Source organism: Gopherus evgoodei, chromosome 20 (assembly GCF_007399415.2).
Source record: "Gopherus evgoodei ecotype Sinaloan lineage chromosome 20, rGopEvg1_v1.p, whole genome shotgun sequence".
NCBI classification, from domain to species: Eukaryota; Metazoa; Chordata; order Testudines; family Testudinidae; genus Gopherus; species Gopherus evgoodei.
In genome coordinates, this window is record NC_044341.1 from 5,143,696 (window position 1) to 5,166,687 (window position 22,992).

Below are 22,992 nucleotides of genomic sequence, written 5' to 3' on the forward strand. Positions count from 1 at the left end.
GACTCTCTGACTCATGCCTGAATCAGTATCAGCAGCACTGAGCTGATGAGAGATGTGCTGGGACTCTTGTCTCCTTTAATGGAATCTTCCTGCAGGCGATGTGAACATAATTGTTTCTTGCTGGACACCCTGTCTTGACAGCTGCTCACTAACATGACTCTCGCCTTCAGATCTTGAGCCAACAGATTGTGGGTTTTCTTCTCCACAAAGCCGCAGATAGAGTTCGACTGTTTCTTATTTGCAAAATGTCCACAAAACGGCATAAGGTCCTGTGCTGTACCAGTGCCTCTCTGCAGAGACTCTGTGCCCTTAAGAAATGTCTGCTTCTACCAGACTTTCCAGGTTGCTTCTATTTATGCATCAGAAGCCTGTGTGTGCTAATGGTTAAAGCAAAACGGCAGGAGATGAGGAGGGCTTGGGAGAGGCTAGGACCCTGGAGTCAGACTCAGGAGGTACAGGTTATGAGCTTGCAGACATCTCTTCCCCTTTCTGTGTCTCCTCCCACCTTTTGTCTGTTTAGTGTGTAAGCTCTTCAGGACAGGAGACGCCTCTTACCATGTGTGTTTGCAGCACACTGTACAGCGGGGCCTTGATTTCATGGGGACCTGTGGGCATTACTGTAATGCACAGAAATGATTCTGGATTTTATTTGCTCTGTGAAAGCACCTGGAGACCCCAGATCAGGGGGTCAGGGCCCCATTGTGCTAGTTGCTGCACTCACAGATAATAAAAGGACAATCCCTGCTCCCAAACAGCTTGTGGTCTGAACAGCTTCTCCTTGTAGCCGAGCCACTGGCCTGCTCCATGGCTGGGATCCCGAGGGATCAATGCAGTGGCCCAGGAGTCCTGTGTTCTAACTGCAGCTCTGTCAGTGACTTGTTATACGAGCTGGTCACTTAATTTCTCCATGTTTCAGCTCCCCATCTGTAAAATGGGAGTGACAGTTTGCTGAGAGGTTTGGTTAATATGTGTACTGCATGTTGAAGTTGTTTGAGATCTTCCTTTGGGGCCACATCCCTTGTGCAGGCGTGGGAGCTTTGACACCCCCTGGGAGCACAGCCGGCCCCGTGTTGCCTGGTGTTTGGCACAATATAATGCTTCGCTGTTTCCGCTTGCTTGTTACGGGTAGGTAGCAGGGCTATTTATTTCTCCCGGCATGTGGCAGTGATCTGTAGAGTATTTCCTTGTCAGTGTCTTGGCCAACACTGTGCTCCAGGAAGCTCAGTTACTGTGTCAGGAACCGCTCGTCTGTTTGGTGCACAGCCAAAGGTGGAACCTAGAGTGGCAGATGCTTCAGTGAACTGTTCACCACAGCAAGAGCTGGTGGATATGGGCCGGGAGTGTCTCTTCTCTGATTTATAATCATTGAACCAAGAAGGGTGCAGGACAGCAGCTGTTGGGAGCGAGGCTGTATCAGGAACAAGCAATATCCACTTTGATCTGAACCTGACAGCAGTATTACCAGCCCCAAATGTTCAAAACCCATGAATCAGATCCCTCAAAACCACGAGATTGACTCAGGGTGGGCGGGGAGGGAGTTTAGCGTTTAAAGTTTATTCTCTTTACCAGATTTTCATTTAAGTCATTTGCTCCCTGCCTATGGAGTGTTTTGGTTTGGGGGACGGTGAGCTGTGGCTTCATATATATGGCCGGGGTTGGTACCCAGGACCTCCAGCACTGAGAACCACAAGCCCCACCACTTGAGCTGAAGGCGCACTCCTTTGTATGTGAGTGAGTCTCAGGCTTTTATACTGCTTGGCCCCAGCAACTGTAGCAAAACACAGTCCCATGCGCAGAACCAGCGTCCCGAGGCTTCAGGAGTTTGCAACCCATCTAGATTCCTTGATTTGTAAGTCAGAAGGGATCATCATGATCAGCTGGTCTGATCCATAACTTTTCACCCACTGATTCCTGCCACACAACAGATAGGGGGCCATTTGGTAAGGAGCCAATATACAGAGACACCACCATGGATAGAACCCCGGACTGTCAGCCCCCAAAGCACATGGCTTGGCTAGTTGAGCTGAAGAAGAGTTCCTTTACCTGTAAGTAGCAGGCTGTTGCCGTTGCCAGAGCCAGCTATTAGGCAAACAGTAAGCTTCACTGCCCAGGGAAGATCTCGTAGCGTGGACTTTGCTGCAGGAGGCATGACTGCATTCATCTCTCTGCAAGGATTGGGAGGGTTTTCAGCTGCTCATTGGCTCATGTGCTGCTTTCCCTTGGTTAGCTGCTGCTAGAGCGCTTAGCCCTCCCTCTGCGCTGTAGGGAAACAGATACAGGAGAAATGCCCTGCATGGGAGCATGCGACATTTCCAGGTTTGAGCCGTTCCATGTTGCTCCCTGCTGAGCGGTGTGTCGGGGGGAGGGGTGTTTGAGCAGGGAGTTCTCTCCTAACGTTCACGACCCGGGTTCGAGGGGAGGGTTGGAGGGAATCTGTTTAGCTGGTAGTAGGGGGAAGAGTTTGAAGAGACGCAGTTTGCATAGAAGGAGGCATTGCATAGGGCCCTATCATATTTTTTGCCATTGTTTCCATCCCTCTTTGATGGTCACTAGATCAGCTCTGGCCAAGGTGCTTCCCAGTAACTGGGATAGCTTCCCTGCATGCTGCTATCTCTGAGTTGGGAGGGGGGGAATTGCTTCCATCTGTCCTTTAAAGCAGGTCCTAGAGATGAGCCAAACCAGATCCACGTTTCCAGCTCTCCCCTTGCATCCAGGAACTGAACTGGAGGTGAGAGCTCTCCTGTAACCCCCCTGTTCTCTATAGTTCCCAATGGGAGTGTGAGGCATCATCTCTGCTCTCTCGTGGCCTTGCTCTGAGTTAAGCTTGAGAGTAAGCATTCAGGAGGGTTCCTAGATGGCAGCTTATGCAAGTAAATGACCTCTGTATTGCGTTCCATTGCTGAGGTTGAGAGTTCTTGGAGCAGGGACCTGGCTTTCTGATCTGTGTTTGTAGGGTGCCGAGCGCAAGGGGGCCTGGTCCATCAGGGTGGCTCTTAGGCTCCACAGTAATACAAACAACAATACTTATTATTCAACTGCAGTTCCCTGCCCAGATATACACACACTCTCTCTCTCTCTCACCTGGAGACTGTTTGGCACTGGAGCTTTGCTCTGTCCACAACCTGGCTCCCATCATCTAACCCAGATGGCAGCTCACACTCAGCCGGCCACGCTGGAGAGCTCTGTACCATCTGCTCCCGTCAAGAGGGCCCTGGCCTCCGCAGTTTTGGGGTGGAGATGTGAAGGCCCAGGCTGGGCCACAGTTGTGCCCAAAAGCTGTGCCAGGCCCTTCCTGGCCCAGCTACGATTGCCCAGAGAGGGGTAAATAGGGCAGCCTCCAAGCTCCCAGCATGTCATCTCGCCATTCTTCCATCCCTGACAGACATGTCGCACTACAGAAGCTTCCATAGTAACCGCAGAAGGGTCCTGCATTTCCTGCCATCTCCTCCACCCTCACCCCCGTTTCCTGCCACTTCCCTTAGTCCCCAAGGTCATGCACGGATTTGCCCTCTCCCTCTTGTCCCCTGCCATGTTCTCTCCTTGAAGCCCAGTGTTTATGGCTTGCCTGTCTGCAAAGGATGCTGTCTCGGTCTGTGAAAGTGAGTCCTGCCACTCAGCGAGCTGCCTAGGGCTTGTCATCCCTTCTGGGCAGTGTCTCTGGTACGGAGCGGCGAAGAGTCTGGGAAGGAGGGTGCAAAGGATGCTCCCCAGCACGATGAGAAAGGGGCTGGTCAGGCATGGTTTGACATAGAGGCAGCAGTGTGAGGCATCGGCAGGGCCAGCAGCCCACCTGGTGGATCTGCTTCTCATCTGTTTCCTCCTCTCTCCATCCAGCCCATTGTTCCCAGCAGTGTACACATCTGTAGCCAGATGCCTCTCTCTCCATGCAAATTGCGGGCACCCCCAGGGGAATGCTGCCAGACAGGCACAGGGAAGAGGCTTGGGTGGGTCAGCAGATGAGCGACTTGCTGGGGAATGCATCAGTCTCCCACATGTGTTGGAGGGTGTCTTGCCCTCTCCTTCTCAGGGACGGGTCACCCTGGTGCTTCCTAGCACTTGTTTGATTGTTGAGGGAGACCATCAGAACTCGCTGGGGATCCCAGGTCTCCTCATTGCATTTCAAACCCCTCCTCCATGCCTACCAATCCACTTGCAGGCACGTGCTAATCCAGCCAGTCAGCTGTGGTTTTTCCTAGCCACTAGGCAGCAGGTCGCCAGATGTGCCCATACCCCATGATTTTCTTCCCACTGGGCTTTTGTTTCTTCATTTGAAGAGACTTGCTTGTAGAGAGAACCTGCGTCCTTTGAGACTGCCGTGAGCAGCAGGCCAGGAACAGTCAAACCTGACCCATCAGGTGCATCCTTGGGTGTTGGTGGTGAGATTGGAGTCATGATTAGAAAGGGTGGGTTTGACAGCTTTGGTAGCCCAAGAGAGGTTGCTCATTTGCTATGAAGACTCTAATTCAAGGCCGTGGTTTGAGCATGGGGCAGGGAGTCGGTAACTCCTAGGTTCTGACCCATTTTCTTCTGTTGTGCGACCTTGAGTCATTTCACCACCCTCTGCCTAAGTTTTCCCTTCTGTGAAATGGGGATAAGAGCACCTCGCTCCTAATGGGTTAATTAGTAAAGCAGTACCTTAGTGCAAGGTATAAAAGTGAGAACGCCAGCGAGTCCATGAAGTTTAGCAACGATGTGGCTACTCCTATTGGTTTTACATGGAAGGCCCCCAGATACTACGGTGATGGTCGGCAGGATAAAACCCTGAGGTGGATAGATAATCATGGTTCTCAGCTGAGGCATTGGCTGAAATATACTGGGTGCCTCATTTTGGGATACAGTTTCCAGAGTGGGACAGGAAGTTTCCAGCTTGTACACTTAGGAACACTGGAAGGAAGCAGCGTGAGGTGAGCTCATACATAGTATTTCTTCCACCTCTCTCCCTATCTGATCCCTTGAGAAATAGCCCTTATCTCCACATGCCCAAAAGCCAGAGGAAAATGAGTGGACTTAGCACTGAGGATGACTCAGTCGCCCACTGTTCTGTGTGAGAAGTTATTCAAATCTGCTCTCACTACTCCCTGAAGGTCAGGAAATACAGTCATGTGTGTTTTCTTGCCGGGAAGCATGACTCTGGTTTCAGAAGGAAAGTCGCCATCAAAGTTGTGTCAAGGTTATTTCTTTTTTCCCCCGCTTTCTAGTTCAGCCTCAAGACTGTAGAGTCGAAGCAGAATGTTAGCCCTTGGAATGATGCTGAAGGTTATCTTTTAGTGACAGCTGTTAATGTGGTGAGTGAGGGAAGTTCTGGCAGGCAGCTGAGCTACAGTGGGCATGAGGTGACTGCAAACTACTGTCTTAGTTTTATCTCCATGTGGCGCCACGGAAGTGGGAGACGGGGGGATACATAAAGAGGAGAGCACCTCACCGGACATATGACCTTTGGGGTTGCTAATCCTGGTTGCAGGGGGCCTCCTTCCCATTGTAATTGTAGCCTGGAAGGAAATGGGATTGAGTAAAATCTTCATGGAATATTCAATGTAGATGCCATGACAGACCCACATCTGTTACTGTTACCTGTCTCGAATGATAAATTCATTCCATAATCGAAGAGAAAGAGGGAGGGGGCAGAAAGAGAGGGGGAAAATGTTATTGTGCCATCTGTCCCCCAAACGGATAAATTACATACAATGAAAATAATGTATCTTTGTACTACAAGCGTGACTCAAATAAAATGGAGTTGGTCAAGCAAGAGAGGACTGGAATTGGCTTCCTCTTCTTACAGATCAGGCAGCATTGGATACAGAATGATGTACAGCAACATGAATACAAACACAATTTAACATTCTCAAGAGGGCTTTGGCTGCCTCAGTGCTTTGCTTTTCTACTCTTTGCTACTTTAAAGACTGATGTATTGTTGCTTATGTATAATACAGCAATTATTACACTGCTGATTAGCCCTGAGTCAGTGAGGGCTGATCAGTAGCATTCCTACCTGTCAACCAGAAGGTTACATCTTACTTATTCATATCCGACGAATACTCTCCCCAGGGGAGGTGTTGGGAGCCCGCTCATGCAAGACGAATAAAATTGGACTGAATAAAGCACTAGAGAATAGAGTGGGGGGAACTATTAAGATACCAGAGAGAGCTGCCTAGGCAGGGAGTGTAAATGAGTTGCTTGTGCTTCTTTGTGGAGGATGGAGAAAGGTGGTTAGGGCTGTTAGGAAGACAGGACTCATGGCCTGGGCATACAGATCAGGTTAGGTGGCAAAAGAAAGTCACATGGGATGCAGCACAGGCTTCGTTCTAGGGATCCAGCTTTCTTGCTGATGGCCCTTGGGAAGAGGTAGTGGCAGGTACAGGTGTTCCCAGCTCAGAGGTAAATGGATTCTGTAGAGGAGGGATTAGAACTAGAACCAGTGGGGGAAAATGAAAGAAGGGTGAATTTTAGGTGACTAACAGGGAGAAATAGGGCAGTGGTGAGTTCTGTTAGACCCTGTGATGGTCTCCCAGTGGAAGTGATGGAAGTCCCATCACTAGAGGCATTCAAAGCTGCACTGGGCTATGCATGCCACGATACACTGTTTTGGGGGGAATTTCATAGGGAGATGGAGATGGCAAAATGGAGTATGCCCGTCTGATTTCTATGGGGGAGGTCATTAGTGACCATTAAAGGGACATAGTGAGTTAAGATACAGATTCCCCTCTGCGGTTTATGCCCATTTCAGTACACACGCTCAGTTGCATTGGATCTTTCTCTGTGTTTGCTCCTGTGGTCTCTCTCCCCCTTGTTTGTCGTGTGTTTGTAGGTATGATTCCTTGTCCCACTGAGACCCAAGGTTCTTCCTTCTCTGCCTTTGCCATAGTTCACATTCCCCTCTCTCTTTGAGCGTTCAGTTTCACACTTTCTTTTTCACAGCCGTCGGCCTGTCCAGCTGTCCAGAACCTGCAGTGCCTGGGAATGGCCTGAAGATTGGAGAGAGGTACTTGGTTAATGATGTCGTCTCCTTTCAGTGTGAGCCAGGCTATGCCCTTCAGGTACTAGACACTTGCAAATCCGGAAGGTTTTTGTTTTCTGGGCTTCAGCATTGCTGTGAAACAAAGAAACCCCAAATCTCCTAAACATCTTATTGTATTATATTTTGTAGGGGCACTCTCACATTTCCTGCATGCCGGGGACCGTCCGGCGCTGGAATTATCCACCTCCACTTTGCATCGGTAGGATTCGGGCCACAGCTTAGCTGCTTCTATACGGTGCCCTTTTATCATGTGGGGGAATAAGCATGGGTGAAAAGGGAAGGACCGGTAGCACTGGGATTGGTGTCCAAAACAACAACAAACCTTGGTTTGGTTCGATTCACAAAGCCCCCGTCAGTGAATCTACATCATGGAACCATCACTCCTGTGCAGAGGGAGAGCCATTCCCCTGACGTGTCATTCAGTGGTGGTCACCCTGCAGGAAAAGAAGAATGGTAAAGAACCAGAACTTCACCATGCCTCATTCACCACGCTTGCCTATGGTGATGCCCTGGGGAAAGGTGGTGGTGAGTTGCCAGCAGCGTTAAAGGTGGTGGACCGTTAGGGCCCATCCTGCTCCTGTTGAGGAGACCAAGTGTCAGGCTATTGATTTACATAAGGGCAGGAGTAGGTACTGTAGAAACAGAGGCGTGAAAGCAGCTTGCGGGACCTTTTGGGTTATTTTAAGGCAATATTTTGCTTTTTAACAACTCTAGATATTTAATATTCATATTCTGCACTTTATGACTTTGCGAGAGAGACATTTATGCATTTAATAGCGTTAGTTAGTTAACAGTTATTTCAGGCCCCTGCTGCTCCAGCTCACATCGTTTAGCTTTAAAGTAATTATAATAGCTGCTGGCTCTTTTATCTGATGATCTACAGGCCAGAAATAAATAGAGAGATACTTACAGCAGAAATAAGTGAGCAGAAAGGACTCCTGCCAATGGGAGCTGCTTAGAAAGGAGTCGGAACCCCTTTTGCTCAGCATTATAGTCAAGGAATTCAAGTGCTGGGAACGGCGTCTCAATACTGCAGCCACGGGGACCTCCAAGATTAATGGATAGATAAGCAAGAACAAAAAACTCTTATATTCTCGTTCGTAGGATATATTTGTGTTGGCATAGCACCTGGGAGCCCAGTCATGGACTAAAACCTGTTGTAGACATTAGTGTCTGTGCAGCGACTAGCACAATGGGGCCCTGGTCCATAACTGAGGCTTCTGTGTGTTAAAACAATGCAAATAATACTGGGGTTTGATCCAGATTGTTCCTTCAGTGTAGTGCTGGAAAGTTCTCTCTGTGTGTCCCTCCCCATACATGCCTGTCTATCTGTCTACCTACCTACTTCTCTTCTCCTCCAAATCCCAGTGATGTCACTAGGGGACGACCACTTTGCAGGACCGGGTCACTGCTGTTTTAATAAAGGAACACAGTGTGCATCTGTGGTTGGTTCATTCAAGCCCAGGAGCATAAAGCTGGATCCATATTTAGGCGTCTTAAATTAGGGTATGTCTCCACAGCCAGTGACAGCCCACGGCAGCAAGCCTCTGAGCGCAAGTCAACAGACTCGGGTTTGCACTACCGCACTGCGGAGACAGCACGTCTAAGTTGCAGCTCAATCTCTGAAGCCCGCCCCCTGCCTAGGCCTCAGAGTCCAAGCGTCAGCCAAGTCATTGTGTCTACACAGCTGTTTTTAGTGTGGTATCATGAGGCCCATGAGCCTGAGTCTGTCGATTTGGGCTCAAAGGTTTGCTGCCGCAGGCTGTGTAGACCTGGTTTTCAGAGATGCTGAGCACCGGCAGCTCACTGAGTGAAAATCAAGCAAGTTAGCAACTTATTTCTGTGTGTGTGTGTGTGTGTGTGTGTGTGTGTGTGTGTGTGTGTGTGTGTGTGTGTGTGTGTGTGTGTGTGTGTGTGTGTGTGTGTGTGTGTGTGTGTGTGTGTGTGTGGGCGCGCGCGCCAAGCATCACCCAAGTATGACAATTTTCACCTAAATGTAAAACCAGAGATTGGATTCTTCATCGTTCTGTCATTTCCAAACCATATACAAAAGCCCCCAAAGCACTGGAGAAAACATATTAATTCCCTGGCGAGGTTTGCTGGCTTCTTTCAGTTTATTTAATCCAGATGTTTTCCTTTTACATAATTTAAGAGCAGTTATGTTAAGCAGACATCGGGGGCGGGAGGGGAATCTTACAAGAGAAGCATTGTCAGACGTGAGCATGCGTAGTGATATGCTGGACAAAGGGAAATCTGTACCTTCAGTGTCAGATTGGAGTAAGGATATGAGTGCATGTCTTCTGTTGGAATGTATTACAAGAGTAACACAGAGGTCAGTCAGATAAGATGGTGTCTTGAGTTGAAATTTAATCTGTCATCTTTTGTAAACGTCTTGTTTGTTTTGTTGTTTGTGCACTGGCCTTTGTAGAGGTTGCATTTGAGCCAACTGCATATACACATTGTTCTGTATTTATAAGTGTCCAGAGTTGGCTAAATATCATACCAACTGTTCCACCTTGATTTGGATCAAACGGAGGCACTTAGAATCAACGTAAGGGGCTAGACAGATTTCTTAGCTGTATTTTGTGCCTTATTTAAGAAAATGAAATAGTTACAGCCCGCAGGCCCCGCTGGGGTTGATTCTGCACATACACATGGTAACAGATGCCCCCAGCTTCTAACACCTTACAACCTAAGGTCCCAGTGCTGTGGCCAGAGCTGCTCAGAGGTATGGATCCAGTCACAGGATAAGAGCCTTAATAGGTCAGACATAGAGTGCAGGAAAAACATGCAACATAGTAGTGAGGTGATCAGAGTGATGCTTGGCAAATATCTCATTAGTTCCATGGTGAATTTTTCTTTTCTTTTCCATAAAATAAATGGATGGCTGCGGCTGTCTCCCTGTGTAAATGGTAAGTGACCTTTCCGCAGATCCTTTCCATTAACATCAGGCCCTTGTCAATCTTACAGCCCAATGCGGTGGGACCGCAGAAGAGATGGAAGGAGTGATCTTGAGTCCTGGGTTCCCAGGAAACTACCCCAGTAACATGGACTGCAGCTGGAGGATCTCTCTGCCCGTAGGGTTCGGTAAGGCTGCCAGTTCTTCAGAGGAACACTGTTGCTTCTGGGTGCCTATTTCTGCTTGTGACCTATGTGATGGTAGACACTCAGGGGTTAATCTGGAAGGACTCACTGCACCTGCAAATACAGATGATTCTCTTGGTCACTTCTGAATTTTCTGAACTGAAGCTTTCCCCCTTGTTGTAATCACGCATGCCTCTGTATGTTGGGGTGCAGTCAGGAATGCAAAAGCCTTGCCTCCCCCAGCTCGCCACCTGGATCATGGCTTGGCCAAACACCACAGCATGCAGAAGGGGGGAGAGATTTGCCTTGTGCTCTCCTTCTCCCTTCCTCGTAGCACATCTGCTCAGGACCCAGTCACAATCCCTCCCCAAACAGTGCAGCATAGAAACTCCGACGGCACTGGGCCATTAGCTTGTGAAGCGTCTGTTATAGAACAACTGAAAGCCAGTTGAGATGTTTAAAGGGCAAATCAAGATACAATTAGATCATGGTCTCCCTCTAAGCAGCGCTTGAATACTAAATTCTCTCTCTCTCTGTGCAAGATGGGAGTGTTTGTCTGACTCGTTTCTGTCAGAAACCTGGTCTTCACAAGGCAGTGGAAGTGGTGATCTGGTCCCCATGCTGAACTTATCCCTGAGAGAGCATTAGTCTGAGTCAGTGGTTCTCAACCTGCGGCCCAATCAGCACAGAGCTGCAGCTGTCATGGTATAATTCCCCACTCTGAACTTTAAACATCCAAAAGATGGGGTACCAGCATGAATTCCTCTAAGCTCAATTACCAGATTTGCAAGTGTACTGGTAGCACTGCCACCAACCAGGAATTCCAGTGCCTGGTACACTCTGGTCCCCCCAAAACCTTGCCCGGGGACCCCCAAGACCCAGACCCTCTGGATCTTAACACAAGGAAAGTAAACCCTTTCCCTCACCATTGCCTCTCTCAGGCTTCCCCTCCCTGGGTTACCCTGGAAGATCACTGTGATTCAAACTCCTTGAATCTTAAAACAGAGAGGAAAATTCAACTTCCCCCCTCCTTCTCTCTCCCCCTCCCAGACTCTCCCTGAGAGAGAAAGTAATCCTAACACAGAGAGAAAATTAACCTTTCTCTCCCCCTTCCCTCCTTTCTCCCCACCAATTCCCTGGTGAATCCAGATCCAGTCTCCTGGAGTCTCACCAGAATAAAAAAACAATCAGGTTCTTAAACAAGAAAAGCTTTTAATTAAAGAAAGAAAAAACAGTAAAATGTATCTTTGTAAATTTAAGATGGAATATGTTGCAGGGTCTTTCAGCTATAGACACTGGGAATACCCTCCCTGCCTAAGCAGACAAGTACAAATTAAAATCCTTTCAGCCAAATACACATTTGAACTCCTCCCAGCCAAATACATATTTGCAAATAAAGAAAACAAACACAAGTCTAACTCACCTTATCTACCTAGTACTCACCATTCTGAACTTATAAGGGCCTGTATCAGAGAGATTGGAGAGAAACCTGGTTGCACGTCTGGTCCCTCTGAGCCCCCAGAGTGAACAACAACCAAAGTATCCTGAATTTATTATTTGAAAGTATCCTGTCCCCTGATTGGTCCTCTGGTCAGGTGACAGCCAGGCTCACTGATCTTGTTAACACTTTACAGGCAAAAGAGACATGAATTACTCCTGTTCTATTAACCCTTAACTATCTGTTTATGACAGCGGCCCATGTGACATCCTCTGGGCCATATAGGTAGTATTGGATGCAGCCCATAAAACATATTCTAGGCCACATATGCAGCCCCCAATGGTAAATAGGTTGAGAACTACTGGGATCAGAGGGACGCCTCTCTCTGGATGGATGGAGGTAAGGTAAGGTGTGAGCTTATTTCATGATGTATGTGGCTTAGACATAAAGGGTGTGTCTACACTGTCCCCTAAGCCACGTTTGTGAGACTCCGGCTTGTGGACTCACTGTTTCCCTGCCCATGCTTAAGCATCCAGGCTGCTTTGTAAATCTGGGTTTGCAATTGCTGGACCCGGATCTTTCAACCATGCTAACATGTCTATACTGCGCTGCACAGACCTTCTGACCTGGGTCTACAGTGTGACCTGCATCCACACTACAAAGTGACAGGGCATGGACTGAGTCACAGCTGGACCCAGGCTCTCACCCATCCAGCTAGCTGATGTGTCCTAAGTGCAGACCCGAGTCAGATGGATTTGTGTGAAGTTGGGCTCACACCTGAGTCAGAGCCTGAGCCTAGTATACAATGTAGACATACCCAAAGGGCCTATGTTCTTAAGCAATAGTTCCCACAAGAACAGTGGAGTGAATGCTTTTTTAAAAGAATATGAATGTTCAACGCTCCAGCGCTCAACTGATGAGTGTCCACTTTGCCTAGTGTGTTGCAGCACTCCATTGAAATAACAGGAATGAAAGAGATAGCTGGTACCGTCAGTACAGCAGGTGCTGTCTGTCCAGATGTACCTGGGACATTCAGCAGCACAGCAAATGTATTCTACCTGCATATACACAGGTTCCTTCAGTCCACCTGCATGCACCTGGTACAGTTCACCACCAGGCTTATTGTGGCATCAGACACTTGATGAACATAGTTCCAGGTCCTGCTTCTTGACCCGTCAGTATTTGCCGATTTCCAAACTAGCAGACTGGCTTAACTGTTGCATTCATTTCTTCTTCTCCTGCTCTTCTCCTGCTCAGGTGCCCACATCCAGTTTCTGAACTTCTCCACCGAGCCAAACCACGATTTCATTGAAATCCGGAATGGACCTTACGACACCAGTAATGTGATTGGCAGGTTCAGCGGCACTGAAATCCCGGGCTCCCTGCTGTCAACATCACACGAGACCACCGTGTACTTCCACAGCGACCATTCACAAAACAAGCCAGGGTTTAAGCTGGAATACCAAGGTAACAAGGCCACCAAACAAGCAGGGAGGAAGAATCCTGTCCCCAAGGCTGGCAATGGAGAGGGAACAGATGGAACAAGAGCAGCTCTTGTGTTGAATTTGTATCATGAGGACTTAATCCAAATGAGTGGAAAGATGTTACATGAGATCCATACTTAATCCTAATAGCTGGGTTCCATTCATCCTGCGGTGGCCTAAGGCAAATAACATATGTTCCTGTAGTGCTTTGTAACAGTGAAATGCCTCAGAATTAATTCTGGCCAGACTAACTTTGATCTTGGCTCTCTAGACTGTCGTATTCCATAAAAAGTAGTCCCTAATGGACATGACTTTGCTTTAAAATTTTGCAGGTGCTTGTCTTTCTAGGTCAAAAGTCAAGTTTGGATCCTGAAAGCTCCTCTCTGTTTCCTAGAGCTGTGATGCACTCTTGATTTGTGCTGAGATGGGTTGTGGAGAGGGGAACTGGACATTTAAAAGAAAAGAGGTGCAGTAGTTTAACTGAATATTCATATGCCATGGTGCTGGGCGTGGTTTGAGAATCTTAACAGAGAATGAGTGGGAGCAGAGAAATAAATTAGCACCAATTCAAAAGGAAACTCTGGACTAAAGTTTCACAACTGATCAGTGAATTTGAAGAGCCTCTTGTTTTGTATCCTCAGCTTGAGATGATCTTACAGGAAGTCAGGTTTCAGAGTGGTAGCCCTGTCTGTATCAGCAAAAAGAATGAGGAGTCCTTGTGGCACCTTAGAGACTAACAAATTTATGTTGGGCATAAGCTTTTGTGGGCTAAAGCCCACTTTATCAGATGTTGTTAGTCTCTAAGGTGCCACAGTACTCCTCATTCTTTTTACAGGGAGTCCTGATTTTCAGGGCGATTGGGCTCAACTCTATCAAATTCAAGCCCCATTTAAGGTGTCTTAAGTCAGGCACCTGAAAAATTGAGCACCCCAGATCCCTAGTTGTTGTTAAACGTGTGGGCCCCTGAGCTGTGAATGCCTGTGAGTCTGTGAAACCCTCTGGGCAGGAGCTCTTTGGGCGTTGTGTGTTGAAACGTCTCAGTGTGGATTTTCTGCTTTTGGAAGGCACTGGGCTCCTTGGTTCGCTGGATGCTGAGCTCCTTGGTTCATCCAGCTGTAGCATGAGCAACAGCAGTGCTGTTTCCCCTCACAATGTCCCTTGACTAATGTGCCTTTGGAGGGGCCGTCTCACAGGTTGTTGAGTCTCGTGGTTCATTCGCTCTTCGTTCCTTCCCTCTCTGCTGAGGGGCCCATTGGTCATTGCAATACACTGGCAGCCTCACTAAAAGAAGCCAGGGGCTGAGCAGACCAAAGAAGCAGATTTCCATTTATATGCCTAGACAGCCCCGTTTCTATATATACCTCCAGGGGAATGGGTCAGCGTATATCTGAGTCTGCAGGGCTGTCAATCCGGAGCTCTCATGAGTACTACATTTCCAAAAACACTTGGCCTTCTCTGCATCCCCATCCTTGGTGGATTCAAGCATTGATGGGACCAGGTGTCTTGCAGGGGAGCTGTGTGTTTTGTGACGAAGGAGATGAGGGTGGACTTTGATGTGCCGCAGCTGGGGGCCGAGTGATCCTGCCACCACAAAAGAGAGGCAACCTCGGAGTGGAAAAGGCAGAGCATATCTCTCTGTCCGTGTGATGCAGCCAAAGGCTGGCAAAGGGCAGACTCCCCAGAAATAGCACTAAAAGCAGCTACTCAGACCTAATTAAAAACATTAATTTTCCCTCGGCTTGCCCGTGCTTGCACCCTGTAACTCATGTGCTGTTGTACGATTTAGGGGGAAAAGCCCAGACCAAGGCACCATGAGTAATCTCATGGAAATTGCTATGGAAATTAGCTCTGGCTGTGCTGATCAATAACAACTCATCATGTCAGGCAGAGCATGTTAGCCCATTGCTGTCCATTTATCACCAAACCCATTTCTGTTTTGTTGAAAAACCAGGCAGATTGCCCCCATTAGAAGCAAACTATGGGTTGACTCTGCAGATATAGTCCTCATAGAGACAGGATAAACCAAGAGTGGGGCCCATTGTTCCATGACCATGCCTGCCACAAGTAGCAGGATTTTTTAGTCACTATCGTTCAGAAGAACGTTTGGCTCTTTAAACCCTTTATAGAGTCACCATTAAAAAAAAACACCAAACCAAACCCGCCCAGCATTATGAAGAATCTAATGGTGGCATTCTGGCCCCACTGCAGTCAATGGCAAAATTCTCATTAAATTCGCTGGGGCCAGAATTTCACCCAAAATCCTTAATCATGCCACCCCAAATCCCTAATCATGCCAGCTTCAAGCCCTTCTGGTCCTAAATCCAGCTATAAGGCAGGGAGGAAAGGGGTATTTACCGCCATAGGACATGCATTTATCAAGGGATTTTTGTCCATCGGGGTGACATTTTGGCTATCTCTCCTATGCCCCGTTTCCTCCTCCACCCATCATACCTCCGTCCTCTAGAGCGACAACCAAGATATGGTGAGGATGGTGGCTGTAGCACTACGAAACCCTTGGCAGGAGGGAAAAATGACTCCAGCCTTTAGAGGAAAGCATGAAATACAGAATCTGTCTCCTTGTATTTCCAGCCTACGAACTCCAAGAGTGTCCTGACCCTGAGCCTTTCGCGAATGGCATTGTGAGAGGAGCCGGTTACAACGTTGGCCAGTCCGTATCTTTTGAGTGCCTTCCTGGATACCAGCTGATTGGCCATCCAGTCCTGACGTGTCAGCACGGCACCAATAGGAACTGGGACCACTCACTGCCCAGGTGTGAAGGTATGACTTTATCGGGTCACCTTTGAACATTATGGGGATTTTCTGGGTAGCCAAGGAGTCTGCTCAGTACTGGCTTCTTCTAACTTGTTTGCCTTGGGGATTTTGATGGATCATCTGGGAGGAAGGAGGAAATGACATTGCCTTGGTATTTTGAATCCACCTTCTCTCTAAGTCAAAGTCCAGATTGCTGACTAGGTTCATTCAAACCATATGCAGTCTGGCTTTGTGCCAATGCTGATTAGTGGGAAAGGAACAAGCTCACAACAGCAGCTCAGTGATACTGGGGAATGCAATAGAAGAGATAAAAATGTGGTTGGTGGTTTCTTTGTTTTATTCATGTGATCCTCGAGGGCATAGCTCTTCCTTTCCTAAGCCTTTGTGTAGCGTTGCTGAGCACTGTTTAACAGCTGCTTTGTCTCACCCCAGAGCCAGCTGCATTGCATCAGTGAGCAAAGTGCTTATTGTTTGTACAGTCCATGGCTCTTTACATTTGTAAAACGTAAAGTGCTTTGTGATCCTATAGGATGAAAGTTTCTCTGGAAACATAAGCTGCTGCCAGAAACAGGCCTGAGCTGTGGAGTACGGATACAGGTCTCGACCCTGGTAGTGTTTGGATCAGCGAGTTAGGGTCAGCCAACTTTGAGAGGTGTGAGCGAGTGGCAAAATTCACACCCGGACTTGGGTTCATCTACTGAAGTTAGGGTGTGTTTGCATCCGGGGTTATGATTCAAGCCCATTTCAGGCTATCAGCATTTTATTCTTTGCTTGTTCCATTGCTGACTATCAATGGGAGTAGTGCTTGTGCAATAAGACAGTATATGGCCCTGAGAAGAATATGCCTGTTGGGCCTGATTTCTGAAAGTGCTGAGCACTTAAAGCGCCCATTATCAGAACCTCTGCGAACCAGGTCCATAATGCCTGTCTTCCAAGGATAAAGGTGGGCTTCACAGATCCTAATCATCTAACCTTCTGAGCTCCACTGCCTCGTGTATTATCAATTCTATTGTACAGATGAGGGAGCTGAAACACAAAGCGTTCAAGTGACTTGCCAATGGTCACCCAGCAACTCAGTGGCAGAGACAAAAATTAGAACCCAGATCTCATCAATTCTTAATTTCTCCAGGGACAGTGGCTCCACATTGTAAATGCGTTGATTTGTCTTCTCTGCAAGCTCCCCACAGAGCACATTTCCCTGAGCGCTGTCATGTGGCAACTTCAGAATCTGTGCTCCCTGCTTATGCTAAGAAACCATCATCGTTTTGTTGATTTATTAACCCCTGAGAAATTACTGCCAGCTCTCGGACAGGTTTATGGCCACACATGGCCAGCATTCTCTGCCTGGTTTTCTTTCTATTATTTTTTTAAACTTTTCCTCCTTTCCCAGCCTGCTATTTCATGCTGACACTGAGCCTGATTAGAACAGTGTTTTATTGTTCTAAATAAGTTTTGCCCTTTTCCCGTTCAAACACCTATCAAAGTCAGAACTTTATGATGTGTCGGAGCAGCTAAATAAATAAGGTAAAGAACTGGGGCTTTGATCAGCTCCGTGCTTTGTGTTCGCAACACCCAGTGCTGCGCTGAAGTAAATTTAATCACCACCATTGAGCTGAGCCCCTGCTGGGAAAATACACTTGCAGCTATCGGGCTTCAGTGGTAGGATTGTGTCAATGTTCAGTCTGGTCTCCCTTGTGCAATGACTGCTGCATCACTGAAATGCTGCTGAATCTTTCCCTGTTGGAGGTGGAGTTCTGTAAGGATCTTAGCAAGAGTCTCCGTTTGCAAAACCTGTGTCTGCCGCTCTGATTTCCAAGAGTGGTTTCAGGGTGTTAGCCGGAGTGGATGGCTCGGTGTTCTTGACGTTCAGTCTGAAATGTGTAGTTTCTCTGTTCAAACCCCAGCAAGGCTATCTTGGCCTTTCATCAGTCCGAGAGAACGACTGAGTTATGTGCAGTTTACTGTACCGGGGTCTTTTATATAAAACCTTAAGTGCAAGATTCCCCCTGTAAGCAGGATGGCTTGTACCAGTTGCTCCCAAACTTGCCTTTTACTGGGGGGCTACGTTTGTTTTTCTCTTTTGAATCAAGACTCCTTAGCTCTAGAGAACATAAAACATAAAGGGCCATGTCAGCTGGTGTCAATTGACTTCAAAGGAGCTCTGGTGATACACACCCGCTGAAGATGTGGCTGAATATCCCCCCATTAGCACCCAGTCCTGTAAGGTGCTGAGCTCTCGCCGCAGGTGCTGCACACCCGCAATGCTCGTTGACTTCACTAATCATTGGAGGTAGCAGGAGCAAGCCCCTAAGGTATTTAAATAACCGTTCTACCCACATTTTCCATCCAGCCCTTTCTTTCGTCCCTGCTTGCTTTCTTTAGCAAGAACCCAGCTACACCACGAGGAAGGGAATACAAAGCAATTGGCATGTCCTGCTATACTTCTAAATGTGATGATTCAGAAGCCACATACTTAGATGCAGTAAGAGGTGATTAAGTACAGTTTGGGGTGGTGGTTTTGCCGAGGAGTCACTGCGCACTCTGGGTGTTAGCACTATTCATATCACTGCAGATGCTCCCTTTCCAGATTCTTAAACACAATCACCAATCGCTGTCTATTTTTGCATAGAAGCTGCCCATGAGTAATGGTTGCCATAGTCCAACAGTCTCCCCTTCCCATGCAGGTCACAGAGGAAAGTCCATTTAACTGTAAGAGAAGTAGTGTTTTTGAAATAAATCTGTATAGGCTGAGATTTCTAAAGCCACTGAAGGGATTCCCTTGGGAATCACTGGATTGCACTGTTTTTATTACAAACGAGAGGAAATGAGCATCCCAGTCTCCGAGGTGGTTTTGAAAATCTCATCCCTGTTATATAAGGGGTGTGTGTGTGTGTGTGTGTGTGTGTGTGTGTTTGTTTGCGTGCGTACACACATACTCTCACTTGGACTGCTCACATGAATAGGCAAAGTGGGATTAGGCACTAAATACACAGGGCCTGCCTCGGATGTGATTTACACCATTAATTGGAACTAACTCCATTGAAGACAATGGAGCGACTCCGGCGTGAAACGCTGTGTGTAAGCAAGAAGAGAATCAGGCACACAAGGTGTGAGAGACAGTCCTGTCTGCAGGGGACTAATCACGCTCTGGAAATCTACCAACGCTGTTCCAAGCAGATTGGAAAAGGTTCTCCATCCAAAATCTTGCATCCTAGAGAGGCGGCATGATGCAGTGGGTAAAACCTAGGTGTGGGGCTCAGGAAGCCTGGGGTCTGTTCCCTATGTGCCACTCATCTGCTGTCATGCAAATAACTACTAGTAATAATCCCCACCCCTACTCTCAGATCCGCTCTCTAAAACACCAGATGTCCAGCAGTTCTGGCCCAGGTCTTGGCTTATTTATGGTTGGGTAGCTTTGCCCACTGACGGGTTTAGGAGCATGCTGTTCCCCCATGGGTACACGTGGCTGGAGAACCCTAGTCCCTGTATTGGAGCATGGGGTGTGGTTTATCAGCGCACCTGGCTGTCAACTGGGTACCAAAAGCCTCTGATCGTTTCTGCCCAGCACTGAAGCACTAAGCAGGGTTTACTGTTAACATGATGCAGATGAAAAGTTTAGGACAGGATCCGCAGATTCCTAACGTGCACATTGGGTTGGGTCCAAGGTTTTGGGCTGGATCCATCTATAATCAGAACCACTGTCTTGTCTAGCTGCTCTATCTCTGTCATCTCATGTATTTGTTGAGACCAGTCACTGCAGCCCTCAGTGCTGGCTTGTTCCCTGTTGACACTGTGCAAAGGAAATGGAATTCAAATCTTGCCTTTATCTTGAACCTTCTGGGCTAACGGGAGCTGGGAGCTATAGTCAGACATCTGGATCAGCCTCTGACTCTCAGATCACTCCTGAATCATCCTCTGGGGCTGAGGAGCAGATCAGCATCGTTGGGCGCAAGAGTGAGCCATGTATCCATCTCTGCTCAACTGGAGGGAGGAGGTTCACAGCCGGGGAAGGAAGGGAGGGGAGGGGAAGGGGGGCAAGGGATCCAGGAGGGTTTTGTTAATTGTGTTCGTGTTTCTCTTTGTTGTTAATGACGTGCAGTCCCATGCGGAGGAAATATCACCACCCAGAATGGCACGGTCTACTCCCCAGGCTTCCCCAACCCGTACCCCAATTCCCAGGACTGCACCTGGCTCATCACAATGTCTGCCGGGTATGGGATTCATCTCAACTTCACCCTGCTGCAAATGGAGCCCTACAATGACTTCATCACCATCTGGTGGGTGCCTCGGCGGGCGCATGAGAACTGACTCCATCGGTCAGTCGGCCTGTCTGCCTGATCTGTAGGGATCTGGACGCCGGTTCAGCAAAGCATTCGCTCATGGGAATAGTTCCATTGGCTTCAACAGCATTATTCATGTGCTTGAGTGCTTTGCTGGACTGGGCCATTATAAAGCATTGTGGGAGAGGTGCGGGGGGGAGAGAAGATGCTTCTGGAGGGGTTTGGAATATAGCTAGGAGTGATGGGAATTTGGCCTAGTAAGTATCAGCTCAGCATCTGATAGGCCCTTTCTCCATAGAGTCATGTGCTGTCCAAAGGGGAATGGACAAGATGAGCTGACAGGTCATGTCCAAACTTAGCTTCTGTGATCTTAACCTAAAACTTAGGCTGGATTTCAAATGAAAAGTACCCAGAGGGAATGAGAGTGAACATGGGCTGGTTTCCTAAAGGAACTGGTAGAAACCCCCTTCATTTGGGACAGGACAAAGATCTGTAGATGGATCCTCAGCCGATGTACATTGGCCGTAGCTCCAGTGACTTTGAGTTCTCACCATCCTTTTCCCGTTGACGTCATTGGAGTTATGCCATTTACAGCAACCGAAGATTTGGCCCCTGGAGGATAAATACTGTCTAGGGACTGAATGGCAATGGGTCTTTCCAAGCTCCAATTCTGTGATCACCGCCTGTTCAAAAACAGAGAAATCAAACCCATGCTGTGCGCAGTTTAAACAAACGCCACCCTCGTGCGGCCAGTCTGACCCAATTACTCTCTCTAGACACTGCATCTCTGCTGGGGGCAAATGCAGGACATCATCCCAGCTGAGACTGGACATTGTTAGGTTACAGGTCCCTCCTCCACCTGCTGGCTTCTCTCCTCAGCCTGGCCCTTCATCTCTGAAATGCTCTGCTGAAGGGAATAAGAGAAAATCTCTTGACAGAGGATACTTTTATGAATGGCAAACAGGGTCTTTACCTCAAGCTGAATTTAGATGAAATGAGTCTGGTTCAAACTAGCATAACAGGAATTGCCTTTTGCTTCAGATTTCCCCAGCAGATGTTTTCCTGGGCTTGTTTATTCCTTTGCAGAACGACTTTGTGGTACTAGATAGATATAGAACAGGGGGGAAATACTACGTTTGCTGATGTCCTCTTTAGCCTTTGCTTTGTCATCAGACATAAGTAGCTGTCTTTCACTCAGAGCAAGTGCACAGCATGGCTTCAGGAATGGAGAGCTGGGTTCAAACACAAGCTCCCAGAGATCAGGAGCCAGGTCTTTAGCTGGTGTAAATGGGCATAGCTCCACCAAAGACAGTGTAGCTAGGCTGATTTACATCAGCTGAGAATTTGGCTCCAGGAGCATGGCAGGGTAGGATCTTCATCTCCTCTTAGGATAGGGAAGGAGAAGTCATGCCCGGCACATCAATAACTCCACTCACATTGGTCCATCAAGGGGGGTACATGGGCCAAACTTCGTAAAGACCTCAGAGCTACATTTTCAAGTGCTCAGTGCCCACTGCTGGAGCTGGACATTCAAAGGAGCTCAGCATCCACTGTGCACCAAAGTGCAGAGCTCTTTGGAACATCTGGCCTTAATTCCCCAAAGGCAGGTGATGAATGTTCAGAAAGCTGAGATGAACCCTCTCTTCAGAAGCAGATCACTAGTTACATCTGGAGTCCCTATTGCCTGCAATTATATGGGCCAGCCTGAGGAGAATCCACTTATACCACTGTGGAAATGTAGTTATTGGCTGCCAAAGGAGTAATGGGAAACCTAATGTCGCAGATTGGGGTGGTGAAAACAAAGATAGGGCAGGAAAGAACAGGACGTTGTGTGTATGTGTGCATCGGCGTGCCAAGAGGCCGATCCCAACCTGGGATAACAGGGAAAGGTGGAATGTGGTTGTGTTCTTTCTGACTTGTGCTTTCAGGGATGGACCACAGCAAACAGCCCCACAGCTGGGCATGTTCACGGGGAACTCAGTGAAGAAATCTGCCCAAAGCTCCTCCAACCAGATCTTGATGAAATTCCACAGTGATGCAACCAACGGAGGGATCTTTGCTATCTATTTCTATGGTCTGTATTGCTCATTGAGCAGCCTGTGTTTTAACTTCTTGCCCCACGATTTTGTTGCATGTAGAGGGGTCTGAGCCAGTTGTGGGTCATCAGGAGGAGGAATAATGCTCATGAAATGGATATATTTAGAGTGCGAGATACAGAAAATACCCTGCTGCTTGAAGCACCATCTCTCAGATAAGACCTATCATGAAGGGTCTGGCTCTCAGAGAGTTGGGACCTGAAGTATCTGTGCAATTTTGCACGTGCAAATGCCTGCCTTATGCACACACTTATAATTTCACGTGCAAAGTAGGCATGCATATGCCATGCAGAAGCAGAAATATATCAGCAATTTCCTGATAATCAGAAGACAAATCAAACTCTTGCAAACTAGCAACTGTGATCCTATGGCATATCCTATGATCCTATGGCATATCTCACAAGGTGACAGCTATTAATACTGCTCTCCTTGAGAAATTCTATTTCATGTCAATCCATTTTGTTCCCTAACACTCCCACTGCTTGCAGTTTCAGTTGGATATGGTGATATTCTTCCAGTCCCATGCTAAACTGCTTGGGTAGCCTTGCTGTGCTCTGTTAAACCACAGTCACGTTCCAGCCCAGAGGTGGCTTCATTTCCCAGTGAGAGAAATGATTCCTTAAATTATTCGGGGATTCTTTGGTCTGAGTGAGTCACATGCTCAAGAAATGTTAGGTATGATGTTGTAAATAAGAGCATTTTCACCCCACCACTAAACAAGAGTCCAGTTTTAAATTGGATTAGCAAACAAGAACCTATGACAATTCTGGGATTTCAGAAAAGGTGAAAATGACCTTCCACTCCTCACAATAATTCACTTGGA

At 47.7% G+C, this 22,992-nt stretch overlaps 1 protein-coding gene across 1 annotated transcript in view; it reads left to right on the top strand.

The window, feature by feature from the left end:
- Positions 1 to 22,992, top strand: part of CSMD2 (CUB and Sushi multiple domains 2) — a 531,569-nt gene that overhangs the window by 431,587 nt on the left and 76,990 nt on the right. The window contains 7 exon segments of the mRNA XM_030539111.1: positions 6,916 to 7,034; positions 7,145 to 7,214; positions 9,986 to 10,102; positions 12,795 to 13,004; positions 15,611 to 15,799; positions 19,893 to 20,070; positions 22,002 to 22,147. Coding sequence (XP_030394971.1) covers positions 6,916 to 7,034; positions 7,145 to 7,214; positions 9,986 to 10,102; positions 12,795 to 13,004; positions 15,611 to 15,799; positions 19,893 to 20,070; positions 22,002 to 22,147 — 1,029 coding nt within the window.